Genomic DNA, 18579 nt, shown 5'->3' on the forward strand with positions numbered 1-18579 from the left:
TGTATTTTTAAAAAAAAAATATGTTGTACATTTCATCTAGTCTCTTGACGTTTTCTTACACTAACACACTAATGTCAAAAATATATCCGGGTTAGTTGTCATTGATTAACATATAGAAATAAGTAGGCCTATTAGCCTACATTTTCTGAATTAATTTTCTTTCACTGCATCCATGTCACCGCTCGTTGCTCGGCAACTGTACAGACGCTTTTTACTCTTCCGGAAGTGCGTGGTTGAGGAAATATGGCGCACAGAGCAGTGCATATACCAGTGGTATGCATTGCTTCAATCGATTCGTTTACTGCATTGTTTTTGTCTATTTTCATCGCTTTTGCAGCATTTGAAACGGTGAACGCCGACAATGTGTTCAGTGCCAGCCACACGGCTACTGTACCCATCTCTGCCGCCAGGGATCTGCGGTAAGCTTCCTCACCCTACTCTTACTGTTAGCTAGCTATTCTTTGCTAACGTTACATTTGTATATCATCTTGTATGTTTATGGTAAGTTTACTACGGATTCAGTTTCACGCTGTTCACCAAGGCTTTATTTTGTTATTCAGTTTGCCAGGCTTTAACACAAGTGTTGAGAACCCCTGCACTGTTGTTGGGAGGCAGAGGTGTACCTGACTCCATTCAAAAACGTACACGTTCAACGACTTATTCGGTATTATAACCATACTATATTCGTAGACATATTCATGAATACAATTTACAAAACTACATTGTGTTGAAGTGAATTTCGGCGTATAAATGGTACCTTAAGCAGCAACATAATCTCTTATTTTCCGCCCTACATCGAGTGTATGTGTAACAACACGTTGCTGACGTAAATGATAATCTGGTCTCATCTGGCGACTGACGAGGCTGAACCGAATATGGTGGGTTATCCATAAATGATAAACCTCATGTCTGAAGACAAATCGAGTCGTATTTATTTACTTGTGCATTTGTTTGCAACATGGCTGTAGTGTACTGTGCATATTGATCCAGCAGCTTGCAGTATATTCCACAATATCACGGTGAAGTCAGTTCTAGGTTGGATATTCGGCAGACGCCCCATCCGGTTTAATAGGACATACCTCTTTTTAATAGACTTTAGTCAATCTTCTATTTTAAATTAATGTTTATATGATTCTTTTTTTAAACTCATGTTACCTTATGACTCCAAATCAATGCATCATTGTATTACTACACTGGAAAAGTAGAGCCTTCCTCGCATTTTTAATACTTTTTCTATCTTTTTGAACGAAAAATCAGAAGGTTTTGTCTTGAAACTCTTGGATTTTTTCAATAGCTTTTATGTCATGAGTCATGACTCATGAGACAAATTGACTCAATATCAATCCACCATTGTATTACTACACTGGACAAGTAGGACACCTCCTTTCATTCGATTTTGGGTGCTTTTTGGTTATAAATTAATATTTAAATTTTAATTGAAACCTCTTGGACTTTTTCAAGGTTACTTATGCCTGACTTTCCTCTTTAGCTTTTATGTATAATGTCATGGCACTATTTTGTTTGTGTAATCGTTTCAGTGTATGCTTATTGTATCTATGATAATTTCCTGTTGAACAGTTGCCACAATTCAGTTCTATCAACAACAACAACCCATCGTAAATGTTGGCACAGGATGTGAACTGCTTGTGAACTGTTTACATAAACCACACATATTTAAAACATAGGAAAGATGGAATAGATTTCTAGAAATCTTTACATTATCGGTACATAAATAACCTAGACGTAAACATAGTTGAAAGGTACAATAGACATTTTGTTGTATAGACACATTTAAATCTGAATCAAGGTTGCTTGATTACTTAATATGCTAGGTTTGATGTAGACGATTCACTCTTGTTTTCACTAACCAAAGCGCATGATGCTGCTTTTCATCCATCCAAAACATTTGAAAACTTCACGTGTTCACTTGTGACACAGGTACCTCCTTTACGATGTGAACCCCCCGGAGGGTTTCAATCTGCGGAGGGATGTCTATATCCGCATGGCCTCCCTGGTGAAGACTTTGAGGAAGGAAGGGGATGACTGGGTGTTGGTGTTGCCCCCATGGGGTCGACTCTACCACTGGCAGAGCTCAAACATCCATCAGATGCGCATCCCATGGGGGGAGTTCTTCAGCATCACCAGCCTGCAGGTCAATGTGCCTGTCGTTGAGTTTGAGGAATTCATCGCTGGTGAGCTTTTTGTCTTTGACCCGGAATAGAGTTACATTTTCTGAAGGTTTTGATCTGTCTTGCCTGTGAACCTATTGAAAGCCCATCACTTTATCGTTACAAATGTTTTTTTTCTTTTTTCTATACTTTAAATAATACATATTAATAGTTGTTTTTCAAAATGCACATTCATCACTGTTTTTATAAGGGAGTGCTCCTTAGCTCAGATTAAGTGTGCCAAATGCCAATGAATGTGTTTTGTTTATCTTTTGGATCTAGAAAACGGAGGCCCTTTCATAGACCAGGTTCTGGTATTGCAAAACTACGCTGAGGGATGGACTGATGGGAAATGGGAGGAAAAGGTTGATGAGCGGCCATGCATTGACAAGTTGATGTACTCCAAAGATAAACAGGGCTACTACAGGTAAAGAAACACACTGCAAAGAATCTGCCTTTAAAAAACACTAAGACTGAATTAACAAGATTACCACTTCATCTTCATTATCTTTTATAAACCATGCTAGTTGTCATTAGGCTGATGTTTTCTGAATAGTTTTGTCTTTTGACACCCTCAACATTAGATTAGATTTAAATTCTCGGCATTGTGATTGAAATTCTTTTTGCTACATTGACTGGAAAATGAGGAGGCTGGAGACCGATCGGATGTTTGAGAAACTGGAGGTTTATTCAAAGTATTTAGCAGGAAAAAGGATAATGACAGTGCGAACAGTACACAGACAAGTGTTCACGCTCTATTTAACCATCATTTCTGCCAAAGTCTCATGATAAACACATCAAAACGGAGGCGCCACCCGACGATTAGAATGGATAAATGATTCCTCATATGAAAAGTACATTCTTATATCATCATAAGCATAAAGTCTAAAGGTTAAATATAGTAAACTATGTGTTAACAGATAGAAATTAGCTGGGATGACTGTTCGATTTGATTGCTTCTTGGTTCAAAACACTCTTTTATTCAATATTCTGTTAAAAGTGTTGCCAATTTCAGTATCTACTTCAGTCCCTTTACAAAAAAGAATGAGAATGTGGAAGATTGCCGCATGTAAGCAGAGTAAATTGTGTGTCTTGGACTGAAACAAAAAAATAGTTTATTGCATCTTTAAGACATTTTTAGGTTCAAGCTTTAAATAAATTAGAAATGCTGCCTGTTACGTAAATACAATTGGTAGGATTTACTTTAATAAAATGTTAACATTATAACGTATCACGATCATCGTATAAGTAGCAATACACAAATCTTGGTGGAAAAAAGTAATCTAAAGTTTTTATTTGGAAATAAGAAGAAATAAAGAACAAGATTTCTCCGCCCCACTTTTTTGTTCCTGCCCTTTTTAGAAGCATTTTTGTTGTTGTTAATTTTTCCCGCATGGAAAAAGAGATTTTATTAAGCTTAAGTGCCAAACAAAATGAATTTTAATTAAAGTAGAATAACTCGGGAGACATAATTCAGACAGTTGGACAAAGATAATCTTGATTCTTAACTACATAGATTGTTATGCCTACCTTTTTGTATCCTGCCCTCTGGTGACGGGAGTGGTTCAGTCTGTAGGGGATTGGACTTTGACCCGGAGGGTTGCCGGTTCACGTCCCTGATCGGACCAAAAAAATACGGAGTGTGGACTGGTACTGGAGAAGGGCCAGTTCACCTCCTGGGCCACTGCCAAAGTGCCCTTGAGCAAGGCACCTAACTGGCTGCCTCCACTCTGACCTCTCAACTGCATGTGTGCATATAACTGTGTGTGTATTTGTATATTGTATGTGCATGTTCTAAAAAGTATGACCTGTATAAACGCATTTGTGTGTACGACAGAGTCGAAACTGAATTTCCCCCTCGGGGGATTAATAAAGGACTTATTCTTCTTCTTCTTCTTCTTCTTCTTCTTCTTCTTCTTCTTCTTCTTCTTCTTCTTCTTCTTCTTCTTCTTCTTCTTCTTCTTCTTCTTCTTCTTCTTCTTCTTCTTCTTCTTCTTCTTCTTCTTCTTCTTCTTCTTCTTCTTCTTCTTCTTCTTCTTCTTCTTCTTCTTCTTCTTTTTCTATTAGAAGGCATTTTTTGTTCTTTATTGTTCCCACATTTATTTATTAAGATTGATTATGCTTAAATGCAAATTGAATGATACCCATCTCTTCTTTCTTGCCCATATCCCTCTCCTCTCCATTCATTTAAAAATGTTGCCTTTATTTTGTGTGTGTGTGTGTGTGTGTTACCAAGGGGCTGGTTTTGGGGCTACGAGGAGACGAGAGCTCGAAATGTAACGTGTATATCAGCCCAAGGGCATGCCTCCATTATGTCCCCTGTCCTCCAGAAGAACATCACAGCGACGTGAGTCTACTGAGCAATAATCTGATATAAACTGCAAGGACTATACACATACTGTACATATAGAGCAGCTCATTTTACATAATACATTATAATCTTCTGACTTTAAAACTAGCATTCCTAGCTTCTAAAGTGAGCTTTAATATGTAGCTGATAACCATTACCAATGTCATCATACACCTTATATGACAGGTGTAGCTAATTGACTAATATGTGAGTCAACAAACAACCAATATGACGGAAACGAAAATGATCGGTCCAAACGTATCAGTCACTATCTAAAGTATTCAGTAACAATCCTTTATAAGACAGTCAAACATGTCATTCTTTTATATGTAAAATACCTGATATATATTGTACTGCCATGTGGTAAATACTTGTGTATGCTGCTCTTTTGCACTTTTTGCATATCATGTATTTTGTTTTTGCTATGTTTGTAAAATGTAATTTTCTTAAATGTTTTATGTGAGGGACTGTGGATGGAAATTAGCTCAAAGCTAAATCTGGCACTGTTACGCTTGACACATTTGAATGTTTTAAGTGTTCATTATTGTGCATTGTCTCTGCCAAATAAACGATTAAATAAATAGATTATCCGACTTGATTGTTACTTAAATGTAGTGAAGTTTACAGTTCGGATTTTTTTTTAGACCTTGTTGACACTGACTTGGATTAATCTCTTTGTACCGCGCCCTTTTGCAGGTCGGTTATGCTTGACCGAGCAGAGACACTCCTCCATGATCACTATGCTGGAAAGGATTACTGGGATGTAAGTTATCGGCTTGTATCAATTAAATAATCTAGGTTTCAGGCAATACATAAAACCTTTTTTTGTGTAATTTGGAACTTTGGAAATGTTGAATTTTCTGTGTTTTTGTGTAGACCCGCCGCAGCATGGTTTTTGCCAAGCACCTGAGAGTCATAGGAGATGACTTCAGAGCAAAGTACCTGAACTCCTCAGATGACAGAGACTTTACTATTTACAGTGAGGACTGGACTCGCATGAAAGTGAGTACATTTTTCTGATTGTGGCATGATTATGGGATTGTACAAGTGGAATAAAGATTGTGGAAATGTACAGTATATTATCCAAGCATTTACCATGTGAGTCCATTTGTACGGAGCCCCTAAAGGTTCATGGAGAGAAAAAAAAAGTATCTCGTGCCCACGATATACTTTCTCGTTCGCACGAAATACTATCTCGTGGGCACGAGATAGTATTTCGTGCGAACAAGAAAGTATTTCGTTAGTTTCTTTAGAACCACCAGCATGATCCACCAGCATGGACGTCCATGCTGGTGGATCATGCTGGTCCATGCTGGTGGTGCTCATTCATTCCTATGAGAGTTGCTCATTGGCGCATGATGATAAAATGGCCCAACTTTTGAGAGAGCGAAACGTCACAGATTACCCGGCATGCCTGAGAAGTACCCGTATGTGCGCTCATAGCGCATGCGCAACTTTAACCAAAAATGCTCGTTCACATCAAGCACGTCAATTTGCGTACACGTAACAGCACCGTGCGCACATGACAGCATGGTAATGGATTGTTATTATGATGGATTTGATATTAACGAGGCGGCAGTTAGCAGCTAGCTAGTAATTATGCTAATGTGCACATCAATCGTTATGTACTTATATTACGCTTTAACAGGATCTAGTGATATCCAAGCAACAGAGCTTCATTTAGCATGAAATAATTATTGCACTGTATATATATATATATTAGGGCTGTCAAACGATTACAATTTTTAATCAGATTAATCACAGCTTAAAAATTAATTAATCATGATTAATCACCATTCGAACTATGTCCAAAATATGCCATTTCTTTATGTATATTGTTGTGGGAATGGAAAGATAAATGAAAGAAGGCGGATATATCCATTTAACATACAGTATCTATGTTTATTATAACATTTTTCTGTGTGTCAAAATGAAAGACAACCTACACACCTATCAATCATCAAACCGTGGGGTCTTAATTCATTACGTGTTGATTTCTATCAACGGGGGAGTACTTCAGGAAAGTCGACAGAGGGGGGGGGGGGGCGGCGGCGGCTAGTGGAGTGACCACAGAGTGTGAACGATCAGCTGTTTTAGCGCAGTTTTCCAGTGAAGGGGGGGGGGGGGGGGGGGAAGTCTCCCTCCGCAGCCGGTTGGCGTAGTTTTGGCACAATTCCGTTGTACAGACCGACGTTAACAGCAGCCCTGTCTGTGCACACGGAGACCGACTCTGTCGTCCGGTGATCTAACCGCCTTCTGGAAAAGCTTCACAAGTACGTCGGTACGCAAATGCGCTTTGTGACACAAGTAACGGTACGCATTTCAGATTACGCACATAACCTGCGTACCAGTTATGTGCACCCCTGTAGCCTACTACAGCAAAAGTATTCTCCGTCGGGACTTCCTGCAACAACACCACGCCGTTATCAAAGATGTTCTATTGAGAAGACGATCACTACGTGACAAAAGTTTTCAAAACCGTGGCTACTGAAATCAATCTTACTAACTGCTGTCTGTGCAATTTACTCCGCGCGAGTTGACAGACTTTATTTTGCTTACTTTAACATCATTTTTCATGGTGGGGCTAAGCCATTTCTTGGTATGGGTGTAGCCTACCCCAGCCATACCCTGGCGCTGCCACTGGTGGCATGTATGGGGCGGGCCATTCTGCACATGCGTTAAATATTTTAACGCAATTAATTCAAAAAAAATAATTACCGCCGTTAACGCGATAATTTTGACAGCACTAATATATATATGTATTTATATATGTGTATGTATATATATGTATATATGTATATATATATATGTGTATATATTTATTTATATGTATATATATATATACGTGTCTATATATGTGTATATATGTATATGTATGTATATGTGTATATATATATACGTGTGTGTATATATATATATATATATACATGTGTGTGTGTATATACATATATATATACAGTGCAATAAGCTTCTTAGTGCAATAAGAAGCTACAGGGACGTTAATCTACGTCGGTAATATTAACTTTATTTAATACAACATTTACGGTACAACATTTACATCATACAGCCCATGTAGTATAATATTTTACAAATTATTACAGCTCCGTGGGCTGGCAGTAAGGCGATATGGTCCGTTCTTATTGTGCATCCATGGGTAAAGATAAACGCATGTAGTGCTGAACACATAACATGAACGTGCCGGTGTTCCGGATTAACTGGTTCCCCGATCAACTGGTTGACAGATGTGGAGGCGTGGCCTTCGACTGAAATACACATTTCGATCGCTTCTTCTGTCGTTTACATAAATCTTTTCGTATATTTGGATGGATAGGAACACTTTGATGCACATTCAGTACCAGTGTGTGAGGTTGTGGTTACGATGGTGATATCCGGACGCGAACAGCGAGGACTACAAAAAGAAAAACGAGTTGACATGGGGATGTCTGTTCAAAACATTGCGAGCTCCAATAAATCATTTAAACCAGCTATTGTTGCCAGACTTATTACTGAATATCGTTTTTAATGTGATACCAAGTCCATCTGAGACATGTGTACACCTTCAGACAGCCTCCAAGTGAAGCGTACGTTGTTTACTCACAGTTTGAAAGCAGCGTGGAGAAGTCTTCAGCTGTGATAAACTGTGATCCTCTCAGGTAAACTGTGATTCGCTCAGGGTCAACTGGGATCCACCCATGGGAAAATGGGATCCGCCCAGGTTAAACTGTGTTACGACTTCTGTGGCTATCTACCAGCGATCATGTTTAATATGAAAGACTACACACACATTTATCCCTTATAAAAACGGCATTCTGCAGCACTCATCCAGATCACATGCTGTTAACTCGTTTTGCAAAGATAGCAGCAGAAATGTCATTGCTGCATGTGCAGGGATATTAGACTTTAAAATGCTGATGGGTCATTAATGTTGGTCTCGGCAAACAATATTAGGAATCCTCTATTCAAACTACATAATATTCAGTGTCCATCGACATGAAAATAACAAAAAAGTTCATGCTGGACTCAAACCCGAGTTCCAACAGCAAAAGTCACTCCAGCCCTGCGCGTTATGAGTGCGCCACGGATCAACACGATACCACGGTAAAACTAACACTTGGGACGGGTGGCGCAGTGGTCTGTGCATCCGATCATCAGATCAAGGGGGAGTGCTGGGGAACTCCAGTTCGAAACCCGCTCCTGCCGCCACTGCGTCAGGCCGTTGTGTCCTTGGGCAAGACACTTCACCCGGATTTGCTCCTGTGGGTATTGTCCACAGTACATGTATAATACCAATGTGTACCTGTAAAAGTGCCTCGATGTCTTCGAGGCGTGAAGATGGACGGTGTGGCGCAGTGCGCTGTGCAATGATCATCAGATCAAGGGGTGAAACCCGCCGCTGCTACGTCTGTAAAGCCGGTGTGTCCTTGGGCAAGACACTTCACCTGAACTGGCTCCTGTGGGTATTTACCACAGTATCTGACCATTGCATGTATCATATATGTGTAATGTGTGTATATGTAAAGCGCTTTGAGTCATTGATAATAAATGTAAGGAATTATTATTATTACTTATCACAACATAATGTGGGCTCGCAGGCTGATAAACTAGGATATCTGATCTCGGTGGGTCTTAATGAGGCTTGATACAGACCTCAGTCAGAATACTATATTATAATATGTATATTATATGGCTTAAAGTGTACATACATTCGCTCACATTATAAATGATGGTCTGGTTGCATTTTTCTGGAACTTTTTAACAAGGTTAATTTAAAATATTATAGTGTGGTGGTTCAATACGTCGTGTTGATCCGTGGCGCACTCATAACGCGCAGGGCTGGAGTGACTTTTGCTGTTGGAACTCGGGTTTGAGTCCAGCATGAACTTTTTTGTTATTTTCATGTCGATGGACACTGAATATTATGTAGTTTGAATAAAGGATTCCTAATATTGTTTGCCGACACCAACATTAATGACCCATCAGCATTTTAAAGTCTAATATCCCTGCACATGGAGCAATGACATTTCTGCTGCTATCTTTGCAAAACGAGTTAACAGCATGTTATCTGGATGAGTGCTGCAGAATGCCGTTTTTATAAGGGATAAATGTGTGTGTAGTCTTTCATATTAAACATGATCGCTGGTAGATAGCCACAGAAGTCGTAACACAGTTTAACCTGGGCGGATCCCATTTTCCCATGGGTGGATCCCAGTTGACCCTGAGCGAATCACAGTTTACCTGAGAGGATCACAGTTTATCACAGCTGAAGACTTCTCCACGCTGCTTTCAAACTGTGAGTAAACAACGTACGCTTCACTGGGAGCCTGTCTGAAGGTGTACACAGGTCTTAGATGGACTTGGTATCACATTAGGAACGATATTCAGTGATAAGTCGGGCAACTATAGCTGGTTTTAAGGATGTATTCGAGCGGATCACAGCTTAACACAGCTGAAAGACTTCTCCACGCTGCTTTCAAACTGTGAGTAAACAACGTGTGCTTCACTTGGAGGCTGTCTGAAGGTGTACACATGTCTCAGGTGGACTTGGTATCACATTAAGAACGATATTCAGAAATAAGTCTGGCAACAATAGCTGGTTTAAATGATTTATTGGAGCTCGCAATGTTTTGAACAGACATCCCCATGTCAACTCGTTTTTCTTTTTGTAGTCCTCGCTGTTCGCGTCCGGATATCGCCATTGTAACCACAACCTCACACACTGGTACTGAATGTGCATCAAAGTGTTCCTATCCAGCCAAATATACCAAAAATATTTATGTAAACGACAGAAGAAGCGATCGAAATGTGTATTTCAGTCGATGGCCACGCCTCCACATCTGTCAGTTGATCGGGGAACCAGTTAATCCGGAACACCGGGCGGCGCGGTCCCGTGGGTTAGATGCGCGTTCATAATGCCGAGGGAAATAACTCAGAATAACGTTATTAGCACATTTTTACAACTTGAGGAACGAATGTTTTTAATAAGGGCTGGGCTATACAAGTGTTCATACTGGGTAGTTTATTTAGTTGAAAAAAAATTATCCAACGATTTACAGACCACTTTCCCTAAGTGAAAAAGTGTTTCCGGGCCTGGCAACCAAACGGAAGTGTAGTACCGCCGTTTGGCCACCACGAATATTTTCATCTGAGTCCGGCGCACTTCCTGGGGGCTTGGGCGGAGTCACAGAAACGGCTCTCAACTGATCTTCACCATGGATGTATAATAAGAACGATCTTCTCACTTTGCTCAGCGTTACTGCTTGTTACAACTTTCATTTTCCGTACTCGCCATAAACTGTTATTTTGGCTCAGGTTAATCTAGCCCCCTTCCGACGTGAGTGTGGTTCTTGGTTCTTGCCGGGCAGCCAAGTGGGGTCAGCTAAGAACCGGGTTTCGGTGTTTAGAGCCGGCTCCGCTGCGGCTGAAACAGGAAGAACCAGAGCTAAATCAGGCTGTAGCCCGCAACTGGCTCTGGACTCAGAACCAGAGAAGAACCAGTTAAGCACCAGAAAAGTACAAGAATGGTTCTTGAACCGGTTTGGTTTATTGGCAGCTTGCAAACCACTTAAGAGTACTGGAGTGTGGTGCTGTTGCTTTGGTCTGGATCTGTGAGCTAACCACGCCCCGTTCATTTGCATATAAGGAATGGAAATGAGTCATTATGAAATACAAGTCACCTGAAATAAATAAATGTGTATTTAAATGTACATGTATGCATATTTATTGCCTCATTTATTTATTTCAGAATTTATTTCACAGACATATTTATATATATATATGTATTTATTTAATTATTTATGTATTTATTTCATTTTGGCTTAAATGACATTCCATAAAAAAGTGAACCAGTTTCGTAGGACCGGAAATCCCTGAAGTTAGCTTGTTTAACGAAAATCCTGATTCATAGTATAGGCCCCTGGGCGCATGATGTGTGTGTGTGTGTGTGTGTGTGTGTGTGTGTGTGTGTGTGTGTGTGTGTGTGTGTGTGTGTGTGTGTGTGTGTGTGTGTGTGTGTGTGTGTGTGTGTGTGTGTGTGTGTGTGTGTGTGTGTGTGTGTGTGTGTTGTGTGTGTGTGTGTGTGTGTGTGTGTGTGTGTGTGTGTGTGTGTGTGGTGTGTGTGTGTGTGTGTGTGTGTGTGTGTGTGTGTGTGTGTGTGTGTGTGTGTGTGTGTGTGTGTGTGTGTGTGTGTGTGTGTGTGTGTGTGTGTGTGTGTGTGTGTGTGTGTGTGTGTGTGTGTGTGTGTGTGTGTGTGTGTCCGACACCACCGGCATTTGTTTTCAAATTACCACGAACAGTAATTTACACAAATCTGGTTCTCCATAGTTATATGTGTATTCCCAAGTGAAAGAAATGTGTTTAATCTTAATCTCGATGTAGTGCTATAGTCCTGCCGGAGTGCACCGGAACGAACAGCACTATCATAAACAAATGCCAACACACACACACACACACACACACACACACGCCCTGGCGACCGGACATATTCTTCACAAAACTAACAATATGGCGTAATAATCGGGCAGTTTGATGTGTTTTACCATAAGAAAGTATCTTGTGCGAACGAGAAAGTGCGCACAAGTTAATAAAGTGTGGCCTCGTTTTATTTATTTTTCTCTCTATGAACCCTCCAGTGCTCCGTACATTTGCATCATGTGAATTTTACTCTTTTGTCTTTGAGAATGTTTTACATTTTTGAGCTTATCATCTCACCCACACCCTTTACTGCTCAATACCTGTTTGCTGTCAGATGTCAGTGGGATGATGTGAAAAATATGCCTGCTGTTAAATCATCTGTATGTACAGATACTTCATACTGTATGAATGTGCTGCTTGAGTCTGCATTTGTTTATTTTCTAAATTCAATCAATCAAGTTTCAGCAATAAGTTAACAATGTTCCGTCTCTTTATTTATTTCCTCCTCAGGCCAAGTTGGGCTCGGCTAAAGGGGGTCCATATCTGGGGGTCCACCTGCGCAGGAAGGACTTTATCTGGGGTCATCGGGAGGATGTACCCAGCCTTAAAGGAGCAGTGAAAAAAATACGCAGCTTGATGAAGAAGCACAAACTTGAAAAAGTGTTTGTTGCAACAGATGCCGATGAGGAAGGTAAAGACATACTTGTTACGGTGTGCAGGAAGCAGGACCCAAATGCAGACTTAAGTGACAAAATAATTCCTTTATTTCAAGGCTACAAATCTCCAGACAGAACAGAACACTCACCGCAGTTTACTCACAACACAAGACAACCCGACAAAGAGAGACAGAAACCCAGAACTTAAATACACCCAGGACTAATCACATAAACACGCATCACTAAGCCACCAGGGTGGGTGGAGGGGGTCAGGAGGACGGGACTGAACTGACCGCCCAGGGGCACGGCAGAGGACCAGGAAGGGGTCTCGGGCGGACGGCCCGGGGGCAAGGCAGAGTCCAAAAAGGGGGACTCGGGCGGACGGCCCGGGGGCAAGACAGAGTCCAAGGTGAGGACCATGGAGGGGTGAAGGCAGCGGCAGGAAGAGTCAGGGGGCCGGGCCCGAGGGCGAAGGCAACGGCATGAAGAGTCAGTGGACCGGGCCCGAGGGCGAGGACCGCGGCACTCAGGGGGCCGGGCTCGAGGGTGAAGACCACGGCTCTCAGGGGGCCGGGCTCGAGGGGCGAAGACCGCGACTCTCAGGGGGCCGGGCTCGAGGGCGAAGACCGGACAGCTCCGGAGGCCGGGCAGGAGCCGGTGTCGACCGGACAGGTGTCGGCAAGATTCCCCACGGAAGAGGACCAGGAGTTGGCAGGACCCCCAGCAGAAGCGCAGTCGGCGGGACCCCCAACGGGACAGGACATAGGGTTGGCAGGACCCCCGGCAGGAGGGCAGTCGGCGGGACCCCCAACGGGACAGGACACAGGATTGGCAGGACCCCTGGCAGGAGCGCAGTCGGTGGGACCTCCAACGGGACAGGACATAGGGTTGGCAGGACCCCCGGCAGAAGAGCAGTCTGCGGGACCTCCAACGGGACAAGACATGGAGTTGGCAGGACCCCCGGCAGAAGAGTAGTCTGCTGGACCTCCAACGGGACAAAGCATGGAGTTGGCAGGACCCCCGGCAGAAGAGTAGTCTGCGGGACCTCCAACGGCACAGGACATGGGGTTGGCAGGACCCCCGGCAGAAGAGCAGTCTGCGGGACCTCCAACGGCACAGGACATGGGGTTGGCAGGACCCCCGGCAGAAGAGTAGTCTGCGGGACCTCCAACGGCACAGGACATGGGGTTGGCAGGACCCCGGCAGAAGAGCAGTCTGTGGGACCTCCAACGGCACAGGACATGGGGTTGGCAGGACCCCTGGCAGAAGAGTAGTCGGTGGGACCTCCAACGAGACAGGACAAGGAGCTGGCAGGACCCCCGGCAGGAGAGTAGACGGCGGGACCTCCAAGGGGACAGGACAAAGGGTTGGCAGGACCCCCGGCAGGAGAGTAGTCGGCGGGACCTCCAACGAGACAGGACAAGGAGCTGGCAGGACCCCCGGCAGGAGAGTAGACGGCGGGACCTCCAAGGGGACAGGACAAAGGGTTGGCAGGACCCCCGGCAGGAGAGTAGTCGGCGGGGCCTCCAACGGCACAGGACAAAGGGTTGGCAGGAGAGTAGACGGCGGGACCTCCAACGAGACAGGACAAAGAGTTGGCAGGACCCCCGGCAGGAGAGTAGACGGCGGGCCCTCCAACGGGACAGGACAAAGGGTTGGCAGGACCCCCGGCAGGAGAGTAGACGGCGGGACCTCCAACGGGACAGGACTTGGAGTTGGCAGGACCCCTAGCGGAACCTCCAACGGACCAGGACATTGGGTCGGGACTTGAGACGTGACTCAAGGGGGAACTCGAGAGGGGAACCAAGGGGGAACTCGAGAGGGGACTCGAGAGGAGACTCGAGAGGCGAACTAGAGAGGGGACTCCTGAGGGGACCAGAGGAGGAACCAGAGGAGGAACTAGAGGAGGGAACTCGAGAGGGGACTTGAGAGGGGAACTAGAGAGGGGACTCGAGGAGGGACTAGTGGAGGGACTAGAGAAGGGACTAAAGGAGGGACTAAAGGAGGGACTAAAGGAGAGACTAGAGGAGGGAACTCGAGAGGGAACTTGAGAGGGAACTGGAGATGGGTCTAGAGAAGTGACCTGAGGAGGGACTAGGGAAAGGACTAGAGAAGGGAACTCGAGAGGGGACTCGAGAGGGGAACTAGAGAGGGGACTCGAGGAGGGACTAGAGAAGGGACTAAAGGAGGGGACTGGAGAGGGGACTGGAGATGGGACAAGAGATGGGACTAGAGATGGGATTAGAGATGAGACAAGGGAATTGACTAGAGGAGGGACTTGAGTAGGGACTAGAGAAGGGACTAGAGGAGGGACTAGAGGAGGGACTTGAGATTGAACTCGAGAGGTGACTCGAGAAGAGACTAGAGAAGGAACTTGAGAGGAAACTGGAGAGGGGACTAGAGAGGGGACTAGAGAGGTGACTAAAGGGGAAACGGGAGAAGGGACTAGGGAAGTGACTAGAGGAGGTACTTGAGAGAGGACTTGAGAAAGGAATTGAGTAGGGACTAGAGAAGGGACTAGAGAAGGGACTAGGAAAGTGACCTGAGGAGGAACTAGGGAAGGGACTAGAGAAGGGACTATGGCAGCTGGGGCCGGGACTGGGTCTGGAACCATGGCTGTTGGGGCCGAGACTGGGGCCGGGACCATGGCTGCTGGGGCCAGAACTGGGGCTGAAACCATGGCTGCTGGGGTCTGTACTAGGTCTGGAACCATGGCCGGAAACATGGCTGCTGGGGCCTGTACTGAGGCTATAACCATGGCTGCTGGGGGCTGAACTGGTTCTGGAACCCTGGCCCTTTGGGCTCGTGCTGCCAACCTGGCCTTGCGACTCCTTCCTTTAGGAGCCGTTTGGAGACTCCGTGGACCTCCAAAGGCCAGACGAGTACCAGCTAATGGCTCCTGGACAGTATCAAACACTGGGTGAGAAGCAGGGGCTGACGCCAGACGGACCACACCAATGCGTGTGGTATCAAAACGGGAGTTGGGAGGCCTGGGGCTGTCAGGCAGGGGATAATACACCGTGAGAAAATCCAAAATCCTGCCCGATAATAACTTAACCAAGCCTGGCTTCTCCATCGTAATCCGGCGTGCCTCTGCCAGAACAGCCTCTCGCTGCTGAACCCTGGACGCTCCCAACCATCGATACGAGCAGTCATCCAAAGCAAAGGAAAACTCCAATAGCTCCTGCTCAAAGGGATCTGCTGGGCCCATATTTATGGTTGGGTTGTAATGTTACGGTGTGCAGGAAGCAGGACCCAAATGCAGACTTAAGTGACAAAATAATTCCTTTATTTCAAGGCTACAAATCTCCAGACAGAACATAACACTCACCGCAGTTTACTCACAACACAAGACAACCCGACAAAGAGAGACAGAAAACCCAGAACTTAAATACACCCAGGACTAATCACATAAACACGAGACAGGTGAGGAGGGAGGAGAAAACACAGAGGTACCAGGTGAACACAATCGGGGAGGGAAACAGACAGAAAGCAAACAGGCAGGAAACGGGGGTGAACACTTTACAAAATAAAACAGGAAACCCAAAGATAGAAAAAGACAAAAAAAACACCAACACAGACAGATCCTAACAATACTGGCCCATTAAAGACAATTTAAAATTGTGTTTGATTTAATAGGCTAAGTTTTTGTGATTTCTTTTTTTTAATTGGGAGTGAAAACATTCTAAATCCTTTCGTACTGCATTGACTAAATAAAATATGATTGCATTGTGTTATAATGATAATGTTACTGTAATAGGACAACTAGAATTAATAATAGTAGCTTACATACTATATAGCAGTCATTATAGTGACTTCTATTCAAGTATATTCGCTATAAATGCTACTATAATCCTGTTTAATGTATGTCACTTTGTAGAGTCAAAGGAGCTGAGAAGGTTGTTGCCAGACATGGTGCGGTTTGAGCCGTCCACAGAGGACCTGGAGCTCTTCAAAGATGGGGGGGTGGCCATCATCGACCAGTGGATATGTGCCCATGCAAGGTAAATAATTGTTATGGTATTTTTACATGTATTCACTACGAGTTAACAAGATATATAAGTACTTTATTGATCCAATATTGGGAAATGATTTAGTAACAGTTGCAGCAGTGTGTTCAGACATTACAATGTAAATATCTTTAGAGGTGGAAGAAACTATAAACATAATTAAATAAAACAAAATATATAAAAACAATGAGCAGCTGCAAGTCTACACACGTATCTAAAGTAGAAAAGACATGAACCACAAGAATACTCCACATAACATTTTCTAGATAATTTAGACAGTTCTATAATATAGAAATCAGGTATACATGACAGGGTATTTGTATCAGACAACAAAATGACACATATTTCATAGGTTAATGACCTTCTTGTTAATAAAGTAATTGGTTCTTACTGTCTTTTCAATTTGAAAGCAAAGGTTTTGTAACACCAAATACCTCGGATATTTTAGCAGCCTTGTCACTCTCATTCCGTACTTAACTTGAAAAACTAGTTCTAGCTGTACATGCCGATCTCTTTGCATGTCACGTGCACATGTCATTTCCCAAGGTTCTCTTGCATCACTGTTTTTCTTTTCATCAGATATTTCATTGGAACTTCAGTGTCCACCTTCTCTTTCCGGATCCATGAAGAGAGGGAGATTTTGGGTTTTGACCCCAAAGCGACATACAATCGTTTCTGCGGGGACAATGAGAAGGAATGTGAACAACCCACACACTGGAAAATTGTTTATTGATGCAACCACTCACTTTCCTGACACACACAAGTGCCAACAGCAGTGTTAAAAGGGACAATTATTTGTATGTAATATTAAAATATATTTTTACTGTTTAATGGGGTATTATCTTTTGTTTACTTTGTATGGTTTCAGAATTGTGCAATCAGGTCTGAAGTGACCACTGTGACTGAACCTTATACAATGCCAAGACTTGGCTGCCAAACATGTATAACTGTAATCGGAAAATCTGCAAACATTTCTTTTGGTTTTATGTGGAATATTTATCTTTTAATGACAGCTTCATTTTTTAAACATAATTCCTCATATTTATTACCAGCACCACTGGTGAGAAAAAGTGACTTATAAAGACTGCAGAAGAGTGTTGTTTGAAGTGTTGTGGTGGAGTATTATCAGTTTAAACTTTGTGAGATTCAAAGATGTTGAGCATCTATACATTAACTACCCGTTATTTAATAAAATTACATTTTTCAAAAATAACTGCACAAAATGGTGATGGAACAATCGTATATTGCATTTTTAATAAAAGGTGCCCTGTGGAACTTTTGGAAGACAAATAAAGATGTGTTTACAATTTATTTTCAAATATGTATTTTGTTACCCAGTGTTATTTAAGTACTTTGCACATTTCCCTAGAAATTAGTAAGGAGCTGAATATTTCTAGCTCACAATTTTTTCAAATTAGCTGCATTTGGTTTCTTTTCTACCTTGTTTCTGTGATGTGAATTATGTTCCCTTTATGCATTGCCAGTATTAACATTTGTTACATGAAATTTCATTACAATATTATTGGTAAGTAGGAAATATGAAAATCGTCATAATGAATATCATGATGATTTTTGATGGTGCTTAACTTCATTACATTTGTTCATTATGTGATTGACATTGACCATGATAGTATCTTTGCTTATTAAAATATGTTTTAAAGGAATTCAAACGCCACAAATGAGCCACTATCTCTTCAACACTTGCTAGCCATGGAGCTGTCCTGAACACACCCTTTTTTTCATTCCTGAAGATGCCCGTGTTTTGATTTAAACATGTTTGGTGTGGACTTTGTCTCAAGACTTGCTTTATACAGTAGTTGTATTATTTTCATGATAAAAAGATTTTAGGCGGGTTTAAACATGGCATTTGTGATTATGTTTAACGTTTGATTGCTGATGCTTATATTTTCCTATCGCTATATTTTAATCTCAACGAGAAGTCAATAGCTCAAGTTTAGAAATGGTGATGTTAAACATTATTTGAT

The 18579-nt window shown here is 42.8% G+C and overlaps 1 protein-coding gene across 1 annotated transcript; it reads left to right on the forward strand.

Annotated features, from left to right (window-relative positions):
- Positions 1 to 203: 203 nt before the first annotated feature.
- On the forward strand, positions 204 to 18273 carry pofut2 (protein O-fucosyltransferase 2). Its single transcript, XM_034204069.1, has 9 exons — positions 204 to 419; positions 1939 to 2192; positions 2451 to 2595; positions 4405 to 4515; positions 5215 to 5281; positions 5395 to 5520; positions 12439 to 12619; positions 16465 to 16588; positions 17174 to 18273. Exons 1-9 carry the CDS (start codon positions 244 to 246, stop codon positions 17325 to 17327), a joined length of 1338 nt encoding a protein of 445 aa, XP_034059960.1. The 5' UTR covers positions 204 to 243; the 3' UTR covers positions 17328 to 18273.
- Positions 18274 to 18579: the final 306 nt, after the last annotated feature.

The sequence above is a fragment of the Gymnodraco acuticeps genome, unplaced genomic scaffold (assembly GCF_902827175.1).
Source record: "Gymnodraco acuticeps unplaced genomic scaffold, fGymAcu1.1, whole genome shotgun sequence".
NCBI classification, from domain to species: Eukaryota; Metazoa; Chordata; class Actinopteri; order Perciformes; family Bathydraconidae; genus Gymnodraco; species Gymnodraco acuticeps.

Excerpts from the sequence above, each read along its gene's own strand:
- pofut2 (XM_034204069.1), top strand. The coding sequence starts at position 244 with ATGGCGCACAGAGCAGTGCATATACCAGTGGTATGCATTGCTTCAATC. Across the intron at positions 2,596-4,404 it reads GATAAACAGGGCTACTACAG|GGGCTGGTTTTGGGGCTACG; the intron begins GTAAAGAAACAC and ends TGTGTTACCAAG. Across the intron at positions 12,620-16,464 it reads AACAGATGCCGATGAGGAAG|AGTCAAAGGAGCTGAGAAGG; the intron begins GTAAAGACATAC and ends GTCACTTTGTAG.